This window comes from Lissotriton helveticus (genome assembly GCF_964261635.1).
Source record: "Lissotriton helveticus chromosome 1_1 unlocalized genomic scaffold, aLisHel1.1 SUPER_1_unloc_63, whole genome shotgun sequence".
Lineage (NCBI taxonomy): Eukaryota > Metazoa > Chordata > Amphibia > Caudata > Salamandridae > Lissotriton > Lissotriton helveticus.
In genome coordinates this window covers 63,057-87,218 of record NW_027611707.1, presented here as the reverse complement: position 1 = coordinate 87,218, position 24,162 = coordinate 63,057, and the positions used below count along the sequence as shown (strand labels likewise).

Here is a 24,162-nt window from a genome sequence, read left to right as displayed (position 1 = left end):
ATTTTTATAGGGTAGGGGTTAGGGGTTAGATTATAGGGGTTTTGAGTATAGTATTTAAGTGGAATGGATGATCATGTTTGTTTTGAAGGTGTGGGAGGTGGGTGTTTTAGTGATTATTTAAAGGGAGAGGGGAATTTGTTTTATGGGGGTTGAGTTAGTATTAAGGAGGTGGGGGATTTCGAGATTATTTAAAGGGAGAGGGAAATTAGATTTATGGAGGTTGAGATCGTATTTAGGAGGTGAGGGGTTTCGTGATTATTAAAAGGGAGAGGGGAATTAAATTTATGGGTTTTGAGTTAGTATTTTAAGAGGTGTGAGTGATCGTGTTTGTATTTAGGGAGGGGGGAATTTGTTTTTCGCGGGGGTGGATCGGGGTACTAGTTGAAAAGCATTTTTTTTAACACGCATTCCTTTACCACGAAAAATCGTGGTAAAGGAATGCGTGGTAAAAAAAATCGTGGTTTAGACGAGGTCATGGTTGCGACCTCGTTGTTAGGGAAGTCGTGGTTGGGGAACTCGTTTTTCCAACATACAACCGGATTCTCATTATCTGGCCGCAGCTTTAGATTTTGTCGTGCTCCTCAAGGCTATACAGAAAGTCCTAGTATTTACAGCCAAGCTTTGAAAGCTGTCCTTGATGAATTAGTGTTACCGTCTGGTAATGTTCTCATTCAGTATGTGGATAACATTCTGGTGGCCTCCGATACGGAGGAGGGTTGTAAAAAGGCCACAGTTAAATTATTGACCCATTTGGCTGCTAAAGGAAATAAGGTTTCCCTGTCCAAGTTTCAGTATTGTCGACAGGAAGTGACTTATCTTGGCCACTTACTGTCGAAAGCAGGGAGAAGATTAACTCCGGAACGAATATCTGTGATTACTAATATGTCTGTACCTCGTACTCAACGTGATGTTTGTGCTTTTCTTGGCATAACCTCTTACTGTCGCCAATGGATTCCTAATTTTTTACTTTTCGCTAAACCCTTGTTGCATTTGACTACCAAAGATGTGCATGAACCCCTACCCTGGACGGATGAATGTCAAGATGCTTTTGATTCTTTAAAATCTGCTCTCTGTTCTTCACCCGTCTTGGGTACCCCTGACTACCGAAAGCCTTTTGTACTTTATGTGCATGAGGTAGACGGTTGCTTGCTTTCAGTGTTAACACAGGGTTTTGGTGGTAAGCAACGACCCTGTGCGTACTTTTCGGCAGTATTGGATAATGTTGCCAGAGCCCTTCCAAGTTGCCTGAGGGCCACAGCTGCTGTAGCGGTGGCCATCCGACAATCGGAGGGAATAGTCCTGAATACTGATCTCACAGTAACGGTCCCGCATGCTGTGGATATACTTTTGAACCAAACGAAGACTCAGCACCTTACAAGTGCTAGATTGACTGGATATGAATTGACTTTATTTGCACCCCACATTACGATAAAAAGATGTGCCACTCTGAACCCAGCCACGTTACTACCCCTCCCTTCAAATGATGAAAAGAATGATGTCCATGATTGTATATTTAGAACAGAAGAAGAAACGAAGGGACGTGTAGACCTCACCGACACCCCTTTATCTGACCCCCAAGGTGAGTTGTATGTGGATAGCTCTTGTTTTAAGTTACGAGATGGCACCACAACAGCTGCTTATGCTATCACTACCCTTAAGACTGTGGTGGAAACCGCACGGATTTCTCATCACTCAGCCCAGGCAGCTGAACTAATAGCCCTGTTAAGAGCATGTGAACTGAGCAAAGGGTTAAGGGTAAACATTTTCACGGACAGCCAATACGCCTTCGGCGTAGCCCATAGTTTTGGGCGGCTGTGGAGAGAGAGAGGTTTTCTCACTACACATGGACAGAAGATACAGCATGGCCCTTTAATCGAGAGATTATTACTTGCTTTGACATTACCTGAAAAGGTAGCCATTGTAAAATGCAGGGCTCATAAAAAGATTACTGACTCCACTGGAGAAGGGAATGCTTTTGCTGACCAGGTAGCCAAAGACACTGCACAGACGAAAAGGGCAGCCATGTTCCCTAGTGCATCGGCCAGGTGGGTGGCGGAGACATCTTTGTTTGATAATACCATTGAAAGTGTGAAAGAATTGCAGAAAGAAGCTACACCAGATGAGTTGCTAAAATGGGAACAGGAAATAGGGAAATTGGACAAGAATGATTGCTGGATTGATTTGACTGAAAAACAGCGATGGTTACTGTGGAAAGGTCACCGTACCTGCCGTAGCTAAGCGGCATCCTCGCGCGGGGAGGGGTCCGTCTAACATAGATGATGCCTTGTTCCCTCTCCATAGGACTTCTTCTCTATCTCTCCCACTGCAGGGTTGCCGAAACCAGAAACCGGAAGACCGACACCCGGATGCAGTTCAACCTGAACCCGGAAGTCCCGCCCCCGACTACATCCCGGAAGGTATAAAAACCAACGAACCTCAACGAAGGGCGTTCCAACCCGCGGACTTGTGGCAGGAGGCAGCAAGGAAGAACCGGAGCTGAGAGAGAGAGACGAGGAGCCGGAGCTCCAACCGGAAGACGTGGAGGAGGACGCCGACGGCGACGTGTGGTCTGAGGACTGGTGGAGTCCTCAGGAGGTTGCTGGAGAGCGGCCGCAACTCACCAGGGAGTTGCGGCGGGCCACGTGAGTAACCGTCATCCATCTCCGTGTGCCGTTTGTAGATAGTTGTAATTAAGTGTAAATAATATAGCGCTGCACCTACTTGAGCACGAGCGCACTGTATATATATCTATAGATAGGCCCCCACCTTCCTACACCTCGAGCACCCTGTCAACCCTTGGTCTTCCCTTCTATTCTTCGGCCTCTTTCACCTCCCCGTCATACCCGTCCCTCACTTTCCACTTTCTGTGTCCCCACCTCCTGGTGTCGGTGATAGTTGTACGGACCGAGAGGAGTGAAAGACTAACGGTCCTCTATTATCTTTTCTCTCGCCCCAAACCTCCGAGGCTCACCTGCAGAAGTCAAAGACCCAACGGCATTACAGAGAGGGAAGCCTTACCCTACCCGGAGGACATCAGCCGAGCAGCCGGAGCCCTTCCCTTTCCCCACCGACCGGAAGACTTCTCTACCTCTGATTTTCCCAGGAGAACTCCATCGATCACCTTTTGTTCAGAGACTTATAAGCCATCCCTACCTGTATCTACAATAAAACTCGCTAAACATAGCGCACTATATCTGGCCTCCCCGCCTGTTATTCCGGCCCGCCGAATCCCACACCCCACAAGTGGTGTCAGAAGTGGGATTTCCCGGAGGCATGGAGGCCGCAGTCAAGAAGCTGGCCGAAAGCCAGGAGCAGCTCGGACAAATGATGGAACGCTTCCTGAAGACCGCTGAGGACGACCGGGGCCAACTCCACGACGTCCTGAAAGGGCAAGGGACTGCACAGGACCAGGCTCTAGGGAAGCTCACGGAGGCGATGGGACAGCAGAGGCCTCTGGCTCCATTACCATCGGTCGTCCTCCAGAAATATGTCGCGGGGGAAGACCCCGACTTTTTTTTCACGAATTTCGAAAGACTGGCTCAAGCCGCCAACTGGCCTGAAGATCGCTGGGGTCATTACTTGGGTCCGTTGCTGACCGGGGAGTTACAATCAGCCTATCAACAGGCCAATATACAGGGGCAGACGCCGTATGCCGACATAAAGAAATGCATCCTCGAGCGTCTGGGGATAGACGAGGAATCCTATAGGATCCGCCTACGGCAAGTACGAGAGGGGCCCCAAGAAACTCCTCGGGCACTCTCATATCGCATTCAGGACCTGACATCCCGGTGGCTGAAAACTACTACGTCAACTAAGGAGGAGATAGTCGCTAAAATAAACCTGGAACAATTCCTCGCCTCCCTTCATCCGAGCACCCAAAAATGGGTGCGGCAGCATGCTCACCTGACGCTCGAACGAGCAGTCGAGATAGCCAGTGCCTACAGCAAAGCCCAAGAAGTTCAGAAGAACAAAGAAGAACACCTCCCTCGGAGCTCGCATGGAAGCCACATCCGGCCCCCTCGACCACCCGTTCCCCGAAAAGCAGAACCTGCTCCTTTCGTGCCCTATCCGATGATGCCTCGACCAAACCCACCTGGACCCCAATGTTACCACTGCGGTGGTTTTGGACACATTGCCCGTCACTGCCCCCAGAAGGAGGAGCCTATGGAAATCGGGGTGACTCGGAATTATGTGTGTCTCACCGCGGGAGCCTCACCCCCACCGTTTAGGTGTCCTGTGAAAATCAACAACCAACCCCTTATGGCGCTGGCCGACACTGGATGTAGACACAGCGTAGTACGACCTCAAGACATGCCGAAACCCGTCGGCCCTTTCACAGGATCAGTAGCCATCAAGTGCGTACATGGAGACACCAAAAGCTATCCCACAGCCCGAGTCACGGTACAAACCAGTACTGACCACGGAAGAACCCTGAATGTAGGACTGATCCCTAACTTGCCAGAACAAGCCATTCTGGGTAGTGATTATAGTGGTCTCCCCCTTCTCCTAAAAGACACTACCGACTCCTTGGAAAAATGGTGGAAGGAAGCCCCTTTTTCCCAAAACCACCCCTTAAGTCCCTCTCCCGAGAAGCAGACCAAAACCAAAAACCAAAAGAAAAAGGAAAGAAGGAGGTACACAGAAGCATATCCAGTCCAAGAGGCACTGCATCCCTGGGAAACGGACTGTGAATTTAGAGCTGCACAGCAAGAAGATCCCATCCTGCAAAACGCCTGGGGGCAGGCGCTTGACAACGAGGACCCGCTACATGTAGGTCCCTACTTCTTCCGTTCTAGGGGCCTATTGTATCGAAAAACGGACCCCCAGAAACCTTCACAGTTGGTTATTCCGGTTCCATTCCGGGATAAGGTGTTGTTCCTTGCGCATAGTCATCTCCTGGGTGGCCACTTCGGGGAAGAGAAGACAGGACAGGCAATACTCGAAAAATTCTACTGGCCGGGAGTATATAGCCAAATCAAACAATATTGCAAGGAGTGTGCCATCTGTCAAAGGAATAGCCGCTACAGACCCCCAAGAGCACCCCTCCGGCCCCTCCCTCTCATCGACATACCCTTTAGCAGGGTAGGAATGGACCTTATCGGGCCCATGTTGCCCTCCAGGAGCGGTTGTAGATATGCTTTGGTGGTGGTGGACTATGCCACCCGCTTCCCGGAAGCTGTCGCTCTGAAACATCCCACCACCCAGAACATAGCGAAAGCCCTGGTATCTATCTTTTCTCGGGTAGGATTTCCACGAGAAATTTTAACGGACCAAGGAACCCCGTTCGTGTCCGCCTTGATGCGTCAGGTATGCTCCCAGCTAGGTATCAAGCAGCTGAGAACCTCAGCGTACCACCCACAGACGGATGGGTTAGTGGAACGCTACAACGCCACCCTGAAAGCTACTCTGAAAAAGCTGTTGGAATTGGAAAGCAAGCGGTGGGAAGAGATGTTGTCCCTGGCACTGTTCGCTATCCGGTGCAAAACCCAAAGTAGCACCGGATATTCCCCATATGAACTGTTGTATGGAAGACCTCCCAGAACCCTCCTAGATATGGCCCGCGAGGCGTGGGAGGCAGAACCGGATCGTACCCGGCCCCTTCCCGAGTACGTGGAAAATCTAAAGACCCACCTCACCCAAGTCCGGGACATTGTACGGCAACACATGGAAAAGGCCCAAACGTCCCAAAAACAACAGTATGATAAAGGAGCCAAGAAGAGGGTCTTGGCTGTTGGCGATCTGGTGTTGTTGCTACTGCCCTCCTCGGACCACAAGCTCCTAGGGCAATGGCAGGGTCCATTCACCGTCCTTCGTCAGGTGACCCCCGTCACCTACGAAGTAGAGACCGAGCCTACCAGAGGAGTTAGGCAGATCTACCACATCAATCTCTTAAAGAAGTGGGAGGGGCCCCGACCTGCCTTATCTGGTGAACCGGTGCGTAACCCCTTGTCCTTTGAGGGTTGCATAGACCCGGATCTACCCCCGTCATTGACAGAAGAACTAAAAACCATGTTGTCCCCGGTACAGAATGTCTTCTCCTCCCTGCCAGGGCGTACAACCCTAGTGGAACACGCCATCCAAACTGATCCAGGGGTAACTGTAAGACAACGGCCCTATCGGGTCCCGGAAGCACGCAGAAACATCATAAAGAAGGAAACAGAACAGATGTTGCAGATGGGCATTATCGAGCCGTCGGTTAGCAGCTGGAACTCACCAATAGTACTGGTCCCCAAACCCGACGGCTCGGTGCGGTTCTGTATAGACTTTCGAGCAGTAAACAAAGTCTCGCGATTTGATTCCTACCCCCTTCCACGGGTTGATGAGATGGTGGAAAGAATAGGAGCCGCAAAATACATCAGCACGCTCGACTTATGCAAGGGGTACTGGCAGATACCCCTGAAGGAGGATGACAAACGAAAGACTGCCTTCTCTACCCCTGAGGGCTTGTTTCAGTTCAGAGTAATGCCTTTCGGCCTACACGGCGCCCCTGCCACTTTTCAGAGGGCCATGAACAGGGTCCTACAGCCTCACTCCCTCTATGCTGGGGCTTATTTGGATGATATAGTGATCCACAGCAATACCTGGGACCAACATTTGGGGCACCTCCGGGCGGTGGTGGCCGCTCTAGGCAACAGTGGGTTTACTATAAACCCGGCCAAAACCACCTTGGCCACCCAAAGCGTCAAATACCTGGGCTATCTTTTAGGGGAAGGTCTCATCCGACCCCAAGACAACAAGATAGAGGCCATCCGTTCCATACCCTTCCCTCAGACCAAAACAGAACTCAGGGCCTTTCTGGGGCTTCTGGGGTATTACAGACGGTTCATACCGAACTTTTCCCAAACAGCTGTTCCCCTGACAGATCTGCTGAAGAAAAGTACCAAGACAGATGAGGCCTTAAGACATCTCTCAGTACCCTTACTGCAGGCCTTCGAAACTTTAAAACAGGCCTTAGTATCCAGACCAGTCCTTGTAAGCCCTGACTATAGCCAACCATTCATCCTCCAAACAGACGCCTCCGATCAGGGGTTGGGGGCCGTCCTGTCCCAGAGAGACCCCAGTGGGAATGAAAGGCCCATTCTGTATATAAGCAGGAAGCTCTACCCCAGAGAAATGAACTATGCCTGTGTAGAGAAGGAGGCACTAGCTATAAAGTGGGCAGTGGACAGTCTCCGTTATTATCTAGAGGGGAGGGAATTCGTGCTCTACACGGACCATGCCCCTCTGGCGTGGATGGCCCGCAACCGAGGCCACAACGACAGGGTCCTTAGGTGGTTCCTTTCCCTTCAGCCCTATAGGTTCACAACCGAACATAGGAAAGGGGCAGAACAGGGGAATGCGGATTACCTCTCTCGCTTTCCCTGTTCTCCCACCCCTACAAGAAAGACAGCTAGGGAAAGGGGATGTGGAAAGGTCACCGTACCTGCCGTAGCTAAGCGGCATCCTCGCGCGGGGAGGGGTCCATCTAACATAGATGATGCCTTGTTCCCTCTCCATAGGACTTCTTCTCTATCTCTCCCACTGCAGGGTTGCCGAAACCAGAAACCGGAAGACCGACACCCGGATGCAGTTCAACCTGAACCCGGAAGTCCCGCCCCCGACTACATCCCGGAAGGTATAAAAACCAACGAACCTCAACGAAGGGCGTTCCAACCCGCGGACTTGTGGCAGGAGGCAGCAAGGAAGGAACCGGAGCTGAGAGAGAGAGACGAGGAGCCGGAGCTCCAACCGGAAGACGTGGAGGAGGATGCCGACGGCGACGTGTGGTCTGAGGACTGGTGGAGTCCTCAGGAGGTTGCTGGAGAGCGGCCGCAACTCACCAGGGAGTTGCGGCGGGCCACGTGAGTAACCGTCATCCATCTCCGTGTGCCGTTTGTAGATAGTTGTAATTAAGTGTAAATAATATAGCGCTGCACCTACTTGAGCACGAGAGCACTGTATATATATCTATAGATAGGCCCCCACCTTCCTACACCTCGAGCACCCTGTCAACCCTTGGTCTTCCCTTCTATTCTTCGGCCTCTTTCACCTCCCCGTCATACCCGTCCCTCACTTTCCACTTTCTGTGTCCCCACCTCCTGGTGTCGGTGATAGTTGTACGGACCGAGAGGAGTGAAAGACTAACGGTCCTCTATTATCTTTTCTCTCGCCCCAAACCTCCGAGGCTCACCTGCAGAAGTCAAAGACCCAACGGCATTACAGAGAGGGAAGCCTTACCCTACCCGGAGGACATCAGCCGAGCAGCCGGAGCCCTTCCCTTTCCCCACCGACCGGAAGACTTCTCTACCTCTGATTTTCCCAGGAGAACTCCATCGATCACCTTTTGTTCAGAGACTTATAAGCCATCCCTACCTGTATCTACAATAAAACTCGCTAAACATAGCGCACTATATCTGGCCTCCCCGCCTGTTATTCCGGCCCGCCGAATCCCACACCCCACAGTTACTGCCTAATGCTTTGGTTTACGCAGTAGTGGTGATGGCTCATGGTCCCGCTCACATTGAGGCAAAAGGCATTTGCGCAGTATTAGACCCAGTATGTAACAATCCAAATATCCCCAAGACCGCAGCTCATGTAGTAAAATATTGCATGGTATGCTTACAACATAACCCCAGTGGAAGAGAGCCAGTTTTGAGTGGAAATTGTGCCCCACCTACTTTGCCCTTTGAAGTGATACAGATAGACTATATTCAGTTGGACAGAGTAAATAACCTCAAATATGTATTGGTGGTGATATGTGCTTTCAGTGAATGGGTTGAGGCCTACCCCACCAAGGAGAATACTGCAATTGCTACTGCAAAAGCCCCAGTGAAGGAGTATGTGCCTAGATTCGGTTTGCCCCGGGTCATTTGGTCGGACAACGGGGTACACTTTAATGCCCTGCTTGTGCAAAGTATTTGCAAAGGGCTACAGATTACACAAAAGTTTCATGCAGCCCAACACCCCCAATCTGCAGGCTTAGTTGAGAAGTACAATGGCACTTTGAAGCTGAAGATGGCCAAAATCTGTGAAAGTACTGGTCTGAAGTGGCCTGACGCACTCCCTCTGGCCCTAATGTCATTTAGAGTCACACCTCACTCCGGAGCAGGATTGTCCCCTTATGAGGTGGTTTTCGGCCGACCCGCAAATGTGTGGGAAGTCCCAAGACCCCGTTCTTTTCGAGACATAGATTATCCTCTGATGACCGACTATCTGTACGCTTTGACTAAAGATTTGCGTTCTATCCATCAACAAGTGTCCGCTGCGCTGCAGCCACTGCCGGAGGGTACTGGACATCGCCTGGAACCAGGACAGTGGGTCCTCATGCGGAATTACCAATGGAAGTCGAGTTTGGAGCCGAGATGGAGCAGACCATACCAGATTTTGCTCGCAGCCTGAACAGCAGTTAAGGTGGATGGGAAGAAGCACTGGATTCATGCTTCTCACCTCAAGCGGCTTCCTCTCCCCCTTCCCTTCTATCAGCAGAACCGAGAAGGAGTTCTAATGCAGGAAGGAGGGAGGAGACCAAGTGTTGTGCCGTTTTCAGATGCCCAGGAGATAGGGCAACAGAGCGAAGTGTTGACTCCAAATGAGAGTGCGACAGCTGGCCAAAAGGAAGCTGTTGTTTCTGGAATATCTCAAGATCTTGTTGCATCAAATGCCCCTGCTGCTGTGTGTTTCAAGACCAGGAACAACCTGGCCACCTCCGATACAACTTGCGACCCAAAAACAGCGCGGTACCCCAGCTTCAGATGTTAGGAGTTAGGGAGAGACTTGAGTCGAGAGGCTGCTATTAGCTTTCTGGGGAACTGAGCGAGACACTGGACTGAACACGTTGAGAGCTTGGAACTCAAATTTGTGGCTCTGTTCAGAAAGAAAGACTGTGTTAAGGGCCGCGGTTGCGCCACTGAAAATTTAGTTTTGGTTTTCCTTGGATGAACGATAGGAGCCTGCCTGTGACACAGGACACAGGGAGAAGATCCCTCAGTGGGAAGAAGAATCCTCTGGCAGTGTGCGCGCATTGGTGTAATCCGAGTTTAGTTTTTAGACTTTTAGAGAGAATGTACCCTTTTGCCCATTTTGTCATGGAGGATGGACGCTCCCTTGCACCCCGTCAGTATTTTGAGAATGTGCCAATGTTTTCCGGATGGTCCACCAGAGTGAAGGTGGCCTTCGTTGTATTCATTACTTTGATTTTTATTATTATGATGAGTGTGTTTATATATCTTGAATTTCAGTATCCTGTACAGAAAATATTAGGTACCATCCCAGCTCCGACTGAGCATTACTTCTATTCTTTGCCTACCCATAAGGAAAGACATCGAGAAACGTATGCCAAGATTGTTTTCATTGAAATGTTGCATCAGACTCTTTTTTTTGTTTGAATATATTTTTATTGACAATATAACAGGAGATATTACAAACATCAACCAATCAAGAAGGACCACTTGTAGCAAACCCAAGCAAGGCAGTGTATTATTCAATTACATAATCCGGTCTGTACTGAGCAACATTGACGTGCCCCAGTCCTGAGTGCTAGAATAAAAAGGTTGTTATTGCCATACAAGAGTTTCTCATTTTCTACAAAGTGCGTTCCAGTGTGCTATGCCCGTTAACTGGTACAACAATCTCTGTGTGATTGGCGCCTCCGCCATATCTGATCCAAGGCAGGTATTATCTAGTTGTGTCTCATTGATATGTACCTGGAGCGTATCTGGCAGTACCCTAGAATAGGTTGTACTTGTCCCGTCACTATGCGAGCGTATCTCTGCGTGGCTGTGCAGACAGGGGGGCCTCCCGCATCCCACGCTCCGTGTCTCACCACGGCTCTGCAGATTCCGCCAGTGGTACCCCCATGTGGGTCGGCGTCACTGCCGCAAGTGTGCGCGCTATCAGACTCTGATAATACCATTGTGCGCCTACTTCTTGGTTGCTGGCCACTGGTGTAGCCTTGGTGTCCCGATAGCAATTCTCCGTGTAACCTCCAACTAAAATAACTGGGTAGGGGGACAGGAGTAAAGAGCGGAACAAAATGGGGGGGGGGGGATGACCGTGGAACAGGAAATCCGGGAGGAAACTCTCTACAAGGACCTGAATAGGTCACCCCGTTAAACTGATGGGTCAGGAAAACGGGGGGGGGGTAGAGAAGGGAGAAACGGGAGGATACGCCAGTGTGACTTGTGTGGTAGAGTACGTAGGTAGGGTTCATGTCTGTGCATCTCAGTGTGGGTGTGACCCTGTATGTGAAAGGGTGGGAATCTAAGACAGAGGGAGGGCGGCTTCGCTTGGAGTGGGGGTATATGATGACAGTCATATTAGGCAGTGCGTTAGGGGGGGTGATGCTACAGCGCAAGTAGGAGGTGGGAGTCATGTGCCTGACGCGTCACCTGCATGGTACGCCCATGGTGTCCGCCACGCCAGTATTTCCACCAGATGGCCGCTATTATCACGTTGCGGACGCAGTTGTGGCTGTAGGAGTGGGTAGTGTTTGAGGTGCTTCCTGGTCAGCATATGTCCGGCGGAAGGAGAGCAAGACATCTCCCCAAGATTGCGCTACCAGTATGGCTCTTAGTCCCGCCGTTTCCTCCCTGCATAGGGTTACCTCCTCTGCCACCGCCCAGTTGTGAAATGAGGTGTACCAATGCCGGAGCTGTGGCGGATCAGCGCTTTTCCAGCGCTTGGTTATCAGTCGCTTGGCAGTGATAAGCCCCAGATCCCAAAACCTGGAGTGGACCTTATTATGTTTCGTCCTTCTAAATAATCCGAGCAGGCAGGACTCCCAGGTATGCGGCAGTTCCGAAACCGGTCCCCTCGGTCAGGAGGGTCGTCACTGCCGTCCAATAAGGATGTAACCTGGGACAAAACCAGAGCATGTGGAGTATGTCCGCATCCACCTGAGAGCAGCATGGCCATCCCGACGTTCCTATAGCAAAATAACGATTGATTCTGCCTTTGACCCCTGCCCCCCGTTAGTGCTCCATTCACTAATAGAGATTGCAAACCCACTCATTAATAGTATCATAAATTCCTCACTCAACCATAGTCTGGTCCCCGAAGAATGGAAACTTGCAGCAGTCAAACCTTTGCAAAAAAAAACACTACCTGACCCTACTACCCTCACAAACCTTCGTCCTATTTCCCTACTTCCAGCTTTCTGCAAACTTACGGAGAAAGCTGTTAACAAACAACTCACTGCCTTCTTGGAAGCCAACAACATCTGGCATCCCAACCAAGCAGGTTTCAGATCCCAACATTCCACAGAAACAGCTTTAATCTTCTCCTCTGAAACCCTCCGTGCAGCTCTAGATCAGGGGAAGAAAGCAGTCTTGGTGCTGCTAGACCTGTCTGCGGCTTTTGACACTGTGTCCCATACCATTCTGTTGGACCGTCTAGCCGCGGCAGGAATTGCCGGAACCGCACTGAGTTGGATAATAACTTTCCTTGCAAATAGGAGACAAGTAGTGGTTCTTGGACAATACAGGTCGGAAGAAAAGTTAGTTAGCTCCGGAGTCCCTCAGGGCTCTTGCCTGAGCCCAACGCTTTTCAATATATATATGGCCCCACTAATCACACTCATCTCATCTTTTGGTATAGATACCATTGCATACGCAGACGACACGCAGCTCATTTTGGTGCTGGAGAATGACTCCTGTGAAGCCGAAACTAAGCTCCAAAACTGCCTCACCGCTACGTTCAGATGGATGAACCTAAATCACCTCAAGTGCAATACCGGGAAAACCGAAATTCTACCTGTCGGCAAAGGAAATGTCTTCAACCCCTTATCGTGGTGGCCTGGGGATGTGATTGCCCCCCCAAGTACCGCCTCCTCAGTCCGTAACCTAGGAATCAAATTTGACCCTTCCCTAAGTTTTAAACAGCAAGCCATAGCCGTAGCAGGGACCCGCTTCGGAATTATCAAAGGCCTCAGGAAATTCTTCGACCTTATTCCCATCTCCGCAAGAAAAACGGTTGCAGTAGCCCTCATCACTTCCCGCATTGACTACTGTAACAGCCTATATGCAGGGACCAACAGAGAAGTCTGCCACAAATTACAAATGGTACAGCATGCCACAGCCAGACTAGTGTTGGGATGGAAAAAGAGAACCTCAGCTACAGTAGCAATGAACATCCTACACTGGTTGCCCATCTATAAAAGGGTGCTATTCAAAATTCTACTGATCACTTTCAGGGCTTTCAATGGAAAGGGACCCAATTATATACTGAAAATGTTCAAACGCTACAGCCCCACGCGATGCCTCATGTCCCAAGGATCCAATTTTCTCACCATTCCCAAATTCAGACTTAAGACTAAAGGAGGAAAATCCTTGGCGGTACTAGGCTCCAGGGCCTGGAACCTTCTTCCCTCTCATTTCCGTAAAATCCCCACAGAAACAATTTTCAGGAAGGCCCTCAAAACCTGGATTTTCAATCTCTCCGAACAGCAATGTAAAAACTTAATCTAGATACCCCCCCTCCCTTCCAACTGACCAGGTTTCTTAAAATCTCTTCCTACAGCGCAAAGATGCTCCGTGGAGTGCAACCTGCGCGTTATAAAAACCCCATCACATCACATCACATCACATGCTTTATGCATGATGTAAAATTGATTGACCTTGAAGCGGGAGATACGTGGGATGTTGCTGGGTCCCTCCAGGATTCTCTCCCACTCCTTGTCCGACCAATCCCTGCCTCTATCTGCCGCCCATTTATCTCTCAGCGATTGGAGGGTGCAGACCGTGTGCGTCAATAGTGCCTGTGTAAGCCAATGTATCACGTGTGTCCCACCTCCCATGATGTGTAAATACTGTATGAGAAGGTGCGTCAGCAACTCTTCAGACATGTCTCCCCAAGCTGCTGTGTATGTGCGCACTATAGTGGCATGCAGCAGGAACTGACCCGCTGGCATGTCCGTGTCCGCCCTCATCTGGTCGAACGTGAGCAAGGCGCCGTCTGCATACAGATCGGCCATTGTTTCTATCCCTGCCTGGCTCCAGCATTCCATTGCAGTCGCCGAGATGGCGAAATGTTGCATCAGACTCATAGTACTACAAATAAGTCAAACTGTTGGGTCTGTGGTTTACTCTCATCTGTAATGCATCAACATGATTTGTTTATTTCCTTGCCCTTATCGCATTTAGCTAGTTGTGAAGCTTGGTTTCAGTTACTGTCCCTTATGTACCTGCATTACATAGCCGAACCCAAAAAGTATACTGAGAAAGATTATGAAGCTATATTGAAATATATTAACCTCATAGATGCTATTAAACATTCCTCCCCAGTGCTGCGCTGTCCATTGGAACTAGTGCTGAATGGACGTCCAATGGTCGTGCGCAGCACTGGGGAGGTAGTGCTGCCGTCGGCCAATGCACCGAGGCAGCACTTAAGGGGTTAAGGAGCACCAAGGTTTTGATGAAACGGGGAATGGAGGCAAAGGATCTTTAGACCCAAATGCTTGCATGAATGTTTATACTGCCTATGAAAATTTCACTTGGTTAATAGAAGAAATGCAGGATTTTTAACAATTTAATTCTACTCTGTACTTTCAGCATTTTCAGGAACGAAAAGTCACTAATGATAATTTTAAAGCCATGCCTATACCTATTATGAATAGTACCTCCACCTTTTGTATACAGGGACGAGGCCATGTTAGAGTAGGGAATAGTGGGTGCAATTATACGTATACTCTGCACAATAATAGTACTCCGCCATTGATAACCCCACCTAACGTGTATTTTGTATGCGGTGAAAATGCTTATGCTTCCACAAGGTTGGGCAGGAAGGTGTTACCTCTCTTTTCTTTACCCCCCTGTGTACATAGCTCCTTCTGACTATCACAAGACGCACCAACTGGTCAGGAGAGAGGTAGATTCTAATAGAAGTATTCAAAGTTATAATACGGAAGATACTGACCAGACTGATACCGCCTTACAGCAATTCACGGACATAGCAAAGGGTCTGTTCCCCATATGGGGCCCGATTTTCACTAGTCGAGATGTGAGACGCCTAGCTAGGGTAGTGGATAACGTTGTTCTAACTACTACTGGGATATTGACTAACCGGATGGTTCTTGACGTCATCTTAGCAGATAGAGGAGGAGCATGCCGCGTAATCGGCAGCTCCTGCTGTGTTTACATACCTGACTCCGCCCCCACTATCCACCTCACCATTCAGAAGTTGCATCGGCTGGCTGCCGAGGTGCATGCCGACACTGGTACTTGGTCCCTCACAGGATGGTTTTGGAGCCTCTAGTCCACTTGGGGTTGGAAGATCTTCATGATCCTTGCTGGGGCTCTTGGCATAGTATTCACTTGTTGCCTGTGCCTCCATTGCAGACCAGCTTACTGTTCTTTTTGTGCAGCTAAATTGACTTCAGCATTGACTGTCTCTCGACAAAACAAGACTGATAGACAAATGACCCAAAAGGAGGTCTCGGACCTCATGCACATTGACAAAGGTATATGCTTGGAATAGATTAGTTATATTGGCTACATCACGCCAAAAGGGCCGTCTGATGTGATATAGAATTCAATGGTCCATATACTGGCCTAATGTACCCAATATAAGCCTGTAGTAGTGTAATGTTTCCATTGTATCCTTAGCATATAGACGCGAGAAGCTACTCACTCTTGTATAATATCGGGCCTATTGGTATAACTGACGCCATCTTAGTTTCGTTTCCTGCTTGTCCATGCTCGGTTTCTCTGAAACCACGTGATGTGTTTCTGACTACAGAACTGAGATGGGAGCTTAGGCAAAAGCACAGCTTGTTAGTTTGTAGCTCGAAGAAACTCAAGGTCACACCTGCCCTCCTTGTAGGATGCGCACATTCTTGCAGTCTTCGTTCCTGTACTCCATGGGACCAAGATAGATAGGGAGGCACCTACTGACCTGCCCCCAGAATAGCTTATGCTCAGCTACTAGCAATCTATTGTGCCTTATATGGGTCTTCCTGCTGGCTCTCTGACAAATAGTACGTTGCCATGTTAGGTGATATCATACTGTGTGTGAAACGTATATATGCTTTGTATTTATTGTATTCTGGCAGTCTTCTCTGCGCACCTCTGAGGGTCGTGTAGACTTAGACTCCCCTGTGTAGGGCCTATTTTTCAAAATAAATGATTGAACCTTCTCCATTGCCGACTGACTTATTACTTGTAAATATGGTTTATGGGCTATTGGTAAGTATAGTCCTATGATAGAAATTTTGGTTCCTTCAGCGTCATGATATGATAATCTTTAAAGAGGTACATTTTCAACTCTTTTCGATCACAATTTGTAGCTCTGACAATTTCATATATGCCTGATGCATTATTTCTATTACAGCTCCTTCTGCATTGAGAAGGCCCATCCTAGAACAGCAGACGGACAAAACACATGCTGACAAATCGAGAATGAAGGGATTGTGACAAGGTCAATGAACACTAACAATATATCCTATGAAAAACCTCAAATTTTTAATTGATGGAGCGCAAAGAACGATAGAAAGTGATAAACTGAGCAAAATGTAACCTGGAGAATTACTGGAAATTAACATAAATTGAAAACTAACAAAGAACTACATAACCACAGCTGTGTGACCTGGAAGTTGATTATTTCTCAATATAGCCCTTGTTTGTGATTACCTTACAGTGCTCACGTTATCAGCTGCACTAGAAGAGATGGGAGCCTTGGGTGTCTGGCGACAGAAGCTCATTTACATACAAAGGGGGTGATGCCTGTGCACAACGCACAACACAACTTGTTTACGTAAAATGCTTGTACACATCACAGTGTAAAGTGACTCAGGTAACAGTGCGACCGTTGTATGACATGAGTGGGCGGTCTTAGATGTTGAGACATGAATGTCTGACAGGGTGCATCTTTAGCTATTTCAACTGTTCGAGAGAGGGTGGTAGTCTCAGATACTGTGGGCACATCTACCAACAGCTTCCCTCATAATCTTTACTTTTTGCATCTACAGTGGGTGCAGATTCCACCTAAGACAGTAACCGTTGTCAGGTAGTTGATCTGCTTCCTGGAATCAGCCTGCTATGCTTTTCCCTACTATGGTCGGCAAAGGTAAATGTGTCTTCCACTAAAATGTCACTAGCTCGCTTTTGGTAACGTGGCTTGAGTAATAAGGCCACACTCAAAGATAAATCAAAACAGTGGATGTCACAAATTTCAATACAATGGAGAAAAAAGAGACAAAGAAATTCAAAATTCAAACAAAGTTTAGAGAAACAGGAGTATTTAATAATTACTCAGGAGGGAAAATTAAAACCAGGTCAGTAGATTAAGGGTTATTAATTAGCAAAAACAACTGTCCCAAAGGAAATAAAGTACTCATTTAGTTGTGTGTTCAAAACCACAAAAAAAGCAAAATGAAGAAAAAAAGCAGATCCACTGAATCAATCAGGAAGTCACATAGAAAAAAGTAAGGGACCTCGCTAGCCATGCTCGAGGGGCACTGGTAAGTCCGATGTCTGGTGATGATCAACACTGGAATTTGATGCAATGTTTTGGGCTCAATCAGTTCCAGAAGCTGACGAGATGCGCAGAAGTGTCATGAAGTGCAAAATTCCCACAGAGTAGAGTTGGGTCATCAAGTTGAACCTGAATTCACGGCCATCAAAATCTATGAAACTTCAGGCAGTTACAACAGCTGCGTAGTCTTCGGAGCTTCCAATGTTATAAAGATGGTCCAAGGTTGATGATAAGAGGCAAAGCATGGAACGTGGTGCGAGACAAGCAGCGTACTAGAGCTCCCGCTGGAGGTTCAAACATGAAACTTGTAACCGCCAAGGTGTATCACAGCAGGGTTAAAGGTTGTTCAGCGATTCGAACCCATATCTCACTTATCAAAGTGGAAAGGATACTAATAAAGGCATATCAAGGTGCAGGAATCTCAGGGTTTGGGCTCTCTGTGCTTACACTGTAGCCGTACAGCGAGGGTGTTCATTGTATAAAAATTTATAGAAAGGATAAGACCTCAGAACCAGGTAAAAGCAAAGTACATTTCTGTGCTTATGTTGTGGTGAAACCAACAAAATTAGGTAACAGGAAGAGAAGGGAAAGTACAAAAGCAAATCACGATAACATTGTTAAGAACATGGAGAAATGACCTGATCCTACTACGGTAATGATAAATTGCTGCTACAGGAGGCCCTCAGGAGGCGAGTGATGTAGCAAGTCCAGGAAAATTACTTCAAAGTATTCGTTGCCGCTCCCCAGCCAAACAAACACACCGGATGAGTGCTCTGGTGTTTGCGCAGGACCATCCCATTTGCTCTAATAACAGCCCAAGTGCCCGCGTCCACTTTACCATTACCACAAAAAGGAAGCACTCAGGTTGAGTTGGACACCTCGAGCTTATTCACAGAGGTACCTTACACCTGTGAGTAATCTATACATACAAGGATGCTTGTAGAGTAACTTTGCTAGTTTTAGCTATTCACCATTACGATAAAGTTACTCAAAAGTGTGGACTTGAACATCTGCACACGCTTAAACAGAGGTGGAGTAAAATGTACAAATGTAACTTACTTTGGCCAAAGTGGAGCAATAGAAAGTGCAGCACCATACATAGCCAACCACTGGGAATGCAAAGCCCTCCCATGGAAAATAATGGAGAGAGAGACTTAAAACTTAAAAAACAAACCCATTTGAAAATAAAGATAAAATAGAATTATGTATTTTGCCTTTACACCCACCTTCAAAAGAATGTTATAAAATGACATATATTTAAAAATACTTTCAATTAATTCTATACATGATTTTTTTGGGATGTACCCCTCCGAATAGAGGTGAATAAGGCAAATCAGTCATTCGGAGTACATAATAAGAAAATCAGATGATTTTAGCTAGTTGGGATTTTTGAAACAGATCTGTAAGAAAAACTTTTTTTTACATTTAAAATCAATTAAATCTCTAAGTAAACTGTGAGTTATTATTGTAGCATTTTTTAATTTAGTTTATAACACTTACATTTGCATTTAACATAAAAATATTTTTGCCAAGTGTAATAAACAATTTAAATATTCTTTATATTTTTTACACAGGGAAACCTCCACCCAAGTTGAATATATAGAAGATATATTTGTATTATGGTTTAATTAAAGGTGTCCCACCTAAATTAACATTTATAATATGTATTAATAATTTTTAAATGTATTGTATTGTAATTGTAAGCATATGGTGCTTATTACCCCTCACGAGGCATCAAAGCACTTTTTCGGAGAGTAGCACACTACTACGGAACCCATTAAAGGATTAGTGGTGAATTAGTATAGTGAAAATTGAAATTAAGTTGAGTGGTGGACATGTTAGTCTATTATTTGGATTGAAAATATGAAAATCTCTGCAACGTGGTGTCACCTGATTGCCTGAAATAACCTGAAATTTGATGTTGGGCATTAATTATAACATATGTAATTATACTTCACTAAAAATGAATGTTATATTAGTGTTGCAATTCAACAAATGTTAAAAATAAAACATTGTAAAATAATTATTTTTTTCTTTTTAGATATTTTTTTGCCTTGAATGACATTTGTTTAGATTTTTAATTAGTTTAAAATATTTAATTTAATGCCGTTTTAATTTATGTCCGTACCTCCGTTATTATTAATGGGAGTGTGCCGCAGTTCCAGTGGATGACCATGTGTGATGTTGGACCCCGAGCTCGGGTACATTTACAACTGTTTTGACTTTAGAGGTGTGGTGTGTAAATAGCAATAGGTGTACTCCTTTGTGGGTGAGTGCTTGTCTGTCCCTACACCCCTCCTTACTCCTCCCTTAGCCCCTCCCCTTTATTCATAAATATTTCCCATTTTACACCCACTCCCACTCTGCCCCCTCTCGCATTTATTACAAAAAGTATATAAACGTGTGCGGAAACTCTGCAGTCGAGGCAGGCAACTCTACAAAGACAAAGATAGGAGAGGCAGAACGACAGCACATACTTTGTGAATCGCATTTTCTTGTATTTTAGTCGTCCTATAGTAGTTTATGAATAGGCCTGCTTATCTGTGAGACTCTTTTGAGTGTATCTGATGAGATTGTAAATCTTGTGTAACTGTCCTCAGCAGATGGGAAGCAGGTCCATTTGTAGCAAAAAGGACATAGAAAGAGGGCGCTGAAGTGGATCTTTGGAATACGAGGCCATGTCCACTCGGAACAGAAGTCATTAGGACTATTTACGGTGGAGCCAAGAATGGTTTGCATATGGCTGGCCTTATCTGTAGTTGCACAAAGACTAGAGAATGATTTGGTGGGATGGTGCTGAGATCAACTACCAGTCATTCCATCACTTTTAGTTTTTCTCAATGATCAGCCGTAAGTGGCACAGACATGAACATGCGTTGGTTCCATAGAGATCTACGACAAAGGGTCTCCTGCTGCAGCCCCCTGGTGAGGCTCATTAAGGCTGGAAACAGTTCGAGATTACATGCATTCCCGACCCTTGGGGGCATGACCTCAAAGTTCCGTATCAAATGGCCTTTGTGGGTCAGTCATTGCTTATAAACACTCAGGCAACAAAACACACTGAATGGAATGAGGCCACAAATAGTTACAAAGGAATGAGGTTAATTCAAGCATTTCCATCCCTCGCTGTGTGCTTTTCTCAGTAGACGGTTTGTTGGACAATCAATGGAGCAGTGTCTTTGTGGCTGCTTCATGTAAAGGTTTTGTGATGCTGAAAGCTCCTCCTCAGGATTGACATTGAGCACCTTTTATTCTCCCACATTGGCTCGCTTATGTAGAAAGGTTACATTTACAACTGAAGTTTTTGTCACATTGAGAGCACGGGTCATTTTCTTTCTCTTTGTGCGTTCTCTCTTGTCGAATGAAATTGAATCTCCAGCAGAAGCTTCCCTGGCATTTAGAACAATGACGAGGTTTTTTCCAGGTATGTTCTTGCAGGTTGAGTGAGACCAGATTTCTGACTTTTTCAGCATTCAGAGAGCTAATCAGGTTTATTCCCAGTGTGAGTTCCCTCATGGTGGGTAAAAGTTATTTTATGACTGAAGCTTTTCTGGGATTCAGAACACTGATACGGTTTGAGCCCAGTGTGTGTTCTCTCATGTACAGTAAGGTTGGATTTGTGCCTGAAGCTTTTACAGCATTCAGAGCACTGATACGGTTTGAGCCCAGTATGGATTCTCTGATGTACAGTTAAACTGGATTTGTAATAGAAACTGTTTTGGCATTCAGAGCACTGATGCAGTTTATACCCAGTGTGGGTTCTTTCATGTACAGTAAGGCTGGATTTCCTACTGAAGCTTTTCCAGCATTCAGGGCATTGATAAGGTTTTTGTCCAGTGTGACTTCTCTCATGTACAGTAAGGCTGGATTTGTGACTGAAGCTTTTCCGGCATTCAGAGCACTGATAAGGTTTTTGTCCAGTGTGGGTTCTTTCATGTAAAGTGAGATTGGATTTCCTACTGAAGCTTTTCCAGCATTCAGAGCACTGATACGGTTTTTGTCCAGTGTGACTTCTCTCATGTACAGTAAGGCTGGATTTCTGACTGAAGCTTTTCCGGCATTCAGAGCACTGATACGGTTTTTGTCCAGTGTGACGTCTCTCATGTACAGTAAGGCTGGATTTCTGACTGAAGCTTTTCCGGCATTCAGAGCATTGATAAGGTTTTTGTCCAGTGTGGGTTCTTTCATGTAAAGTGAGATTGGATTTGCGAGTGAAGCGTTTCAGGCATTCAGAGCACTGATACAGTTTTTGTTCAGTGTGAGTTCGCTGATGTTGAATCAGACTGCCACTAAAACTGAAGCTTTTTTGGCACGTGGAGCACTGATACGGTTTTTGTCCAGTGTGGGTTCTTTCATGTAAAGTGAGATTGGATTTGCGATTGAAGCGTTTCAAGCATTCAGAGCACTGATACGGTTTTTGTTCAGTGTGAGTTCGCTGATGTTGAATCAGACTGCCACTAAAACTGAAGCTTTTTTGGCACGTGGAGCACTGATACGGTTTTTGTCCAGTGTGGGTTCTTTCATGTAAAGTGAGATTGGATTTGCGAGTGAAGGGTTTCAGGCATTCAGAGCACTGATACGGTTTTTGTCCAGTGTGAGTTCTTTCATGTAAAGTGAGAATGGATTTGGTACTGAAGCTTTTACAGCATTCCGAGCACTGATACGGTTTATGCCCAGTGTGGGTTATTTCATGTACCATAAGGTTGAATTTGCGAGTGAAGCCTTTCTGGCATTCAGAACACTGATAGGGTTTGAGCCCAGTATGGATTCTCTCATGTTCAATTAAACTGGATCTCTGGTTGAACGTGTTCTGGCATTCAGAGCACTGATACGGTTTATGCCCAGTATGGGTTCTTTCATGCACAGTAAGGTTGGATTTCTGACTGAAGCATTTCAAGCATTCAGAGCACTGATAAGGTTTTTGTCCAGTGTGGTTTCTTTCATGTAAAGTGAGATGGGATTTGCTACTGAAACTTTTGCGGCATTCAGAGCACTGATAAGGTTTTTGTCCAGTGTGGTTTCTTTCATGTAAAGTGAGATTGGATTTGCTACTGAAGCTTTTACAGCATTCAGAGCACTGATACGGTTTTTGCCCAGTGTGGGTTCTTTCATGTACAGTAAGGTTGTATTTGCGAGTGAAGCCTTTCTGGCATTCAGGACACTGATAGGGTTTTCGTCCAGAACTAGTTTTCTCATGTTTAGTGAGGTGGGATTGATGACTAAAGCTGTTCTCACATCCATTGCTCTTATTCGAGTTGTTTGTTTCTCCAAGTTGGGTTTGTTCCTGGATACATGCCATCTTAAGACTGAGTATGATTTCTGATCATGTACTTGTTTGTTACAACTCAGCATGACCTTCTAAAATACATTTCAGATGCTCTTCTTAACATATGCATTTAACTAATTATCGTTTTTTCCAGGAGATCATGTTCCTACCTTTAAAGGCACCTATCTAACTTGTCTTATAAACTTTCACTGAGGAGCCCCTTGTATTGATTAAGAGGCCTCTCATGGATTCATTTTCTCCAAGTTATGCCCGGGTGAATTCTCTCAAGTTTAATTAGTTTCATTTAGTGATTCTAGTTTATCACATTTGATTTAGTAGTTTTAAAGGCACTGATAAGGTCTTTGGGCTTTAGTGTTTGCCTGTTAAGTACATTTGTTCATACAAGTAATGGCAGGTAATTAGGGCATGCCAGGCTGGTTTAAGAATTATCAATAGTGTAACACTGGCCCCTTTTATACTTTCTGTGCCATTATATGCGTTTTTTGCTCAGTGGCTAAGACAAGTACATGATCCACTTTGGAAGTTACAGGACACTTTGAAACTACTCGGGTCAACCCAAGAGACAGAGTTGGTGGGGGAAAATCTTCCTATATTGGAAATGATAATCCGGCATCTTTGCCGAACCGACATCTAAGAGAGAGCATTTACAATTTGTTTCTTTTAAACAATCTTTTCCCTCCTCTGAATCACAGGAGACGGAGTCAATAGCTTGCACTTGTAAATCGGGGATATTAGTCTTTTTGACGGTTCTGTCACATCACAACACGTCTACGGATGCTGATCTGTTGGGGAGGGTTTAGGTCTCCAAAGCATTTCTCATAAACCATCAAACAGAATTTACAACACTGAGTTTTCTCAAGTGCACTGTGGGGTTATCAGTTGTGGCCAATGTTCTCCTTAATCTCAGTTACTGACACTTGGTAAACATTTATGATAATTTTCCTTTAGGGATTTGACAACTTTCACATTCACCAGTTTCTTCCGCTTCAACATCCTCACCATTCCTGGCACATAGAATGTGTTTCTTCTCTAGAGCTCGAGAAAGTTTTAACTTTCCTTGAAATAATCCTTTTCGTTGTGTTTCACTAAATTTAAACCTTCTTTTTTCTGTTCATGCTTCTGTCACCTGTAGAAATGGAGTAAAAAATTGTAAATGAACACAAAGACAAAATATCTGTGACTTTATACTTTGCACAAAGAAAGCATTAACAAAAACAAGATAGGAAATCAGTTTGAGTTGCATTTCTGACAGTGGTGAAACAGTGTAGGTCGGGAGCTTGGGATCACTGGAAATGAAGTATCTGAGAGCAAAAGAAGTAAATATTTAAGAAAGAAATACAGATTCTCAGAAGCAGCCACCACTATCAAATTGCAATTTCTGTGGCAATGGCTGGCGTCATAGTGAGATATTTGTAATTCTTGTAATAAAT

At 46.2% G+C, this 24,162-nt stretch overlaps 1 protein-coding gene across 1 annotated transcript; it reads right to left on the bottom strand.

The window, feature by feature from the left end:
* Positions 1-17,192: 17,192 nt before the first annotated feature.
* LOC144806326 (uncharacterized) lies at positions 17,193-23,853 on the bottom strand. The gene is made up of 2 exons (XM_078672714.1): positions 20,957-23,853; positions 17,193-20,879 (listed from the first exon to the last, which is right to left on the bottom strand). Exons 1-2 carry the CDS (start codon positions 22,742-22,744, stop codon positions 20,694-20,696), a joined length of 1,974 nt encoding a protein of 657 aa, XP_078528840.1. The 5' UTR covers positions 22,745-23,853; the 3' UTR covers positions 17,193-20,693.
* Positions 23,854-24,162: the final 309 nt, after the last annotated feature.

Bases quoted from the DNA above. Each gene is read 5' to 3' on its own strand.
- LOC144806326 (XM_078672714.1), bottom strand. From the start codon at position 22,744: ATGGCATGTATCCAGGAACAAACCCAACTTGGAGAAACAAACAACTCG. The intron at 20,880-20,956 runs GGAACTCACACT...CACTCAACCTGC, and splicing joins TAACTTTTACCCACCATGAG to AAGAACATACCTGGAAAAAA.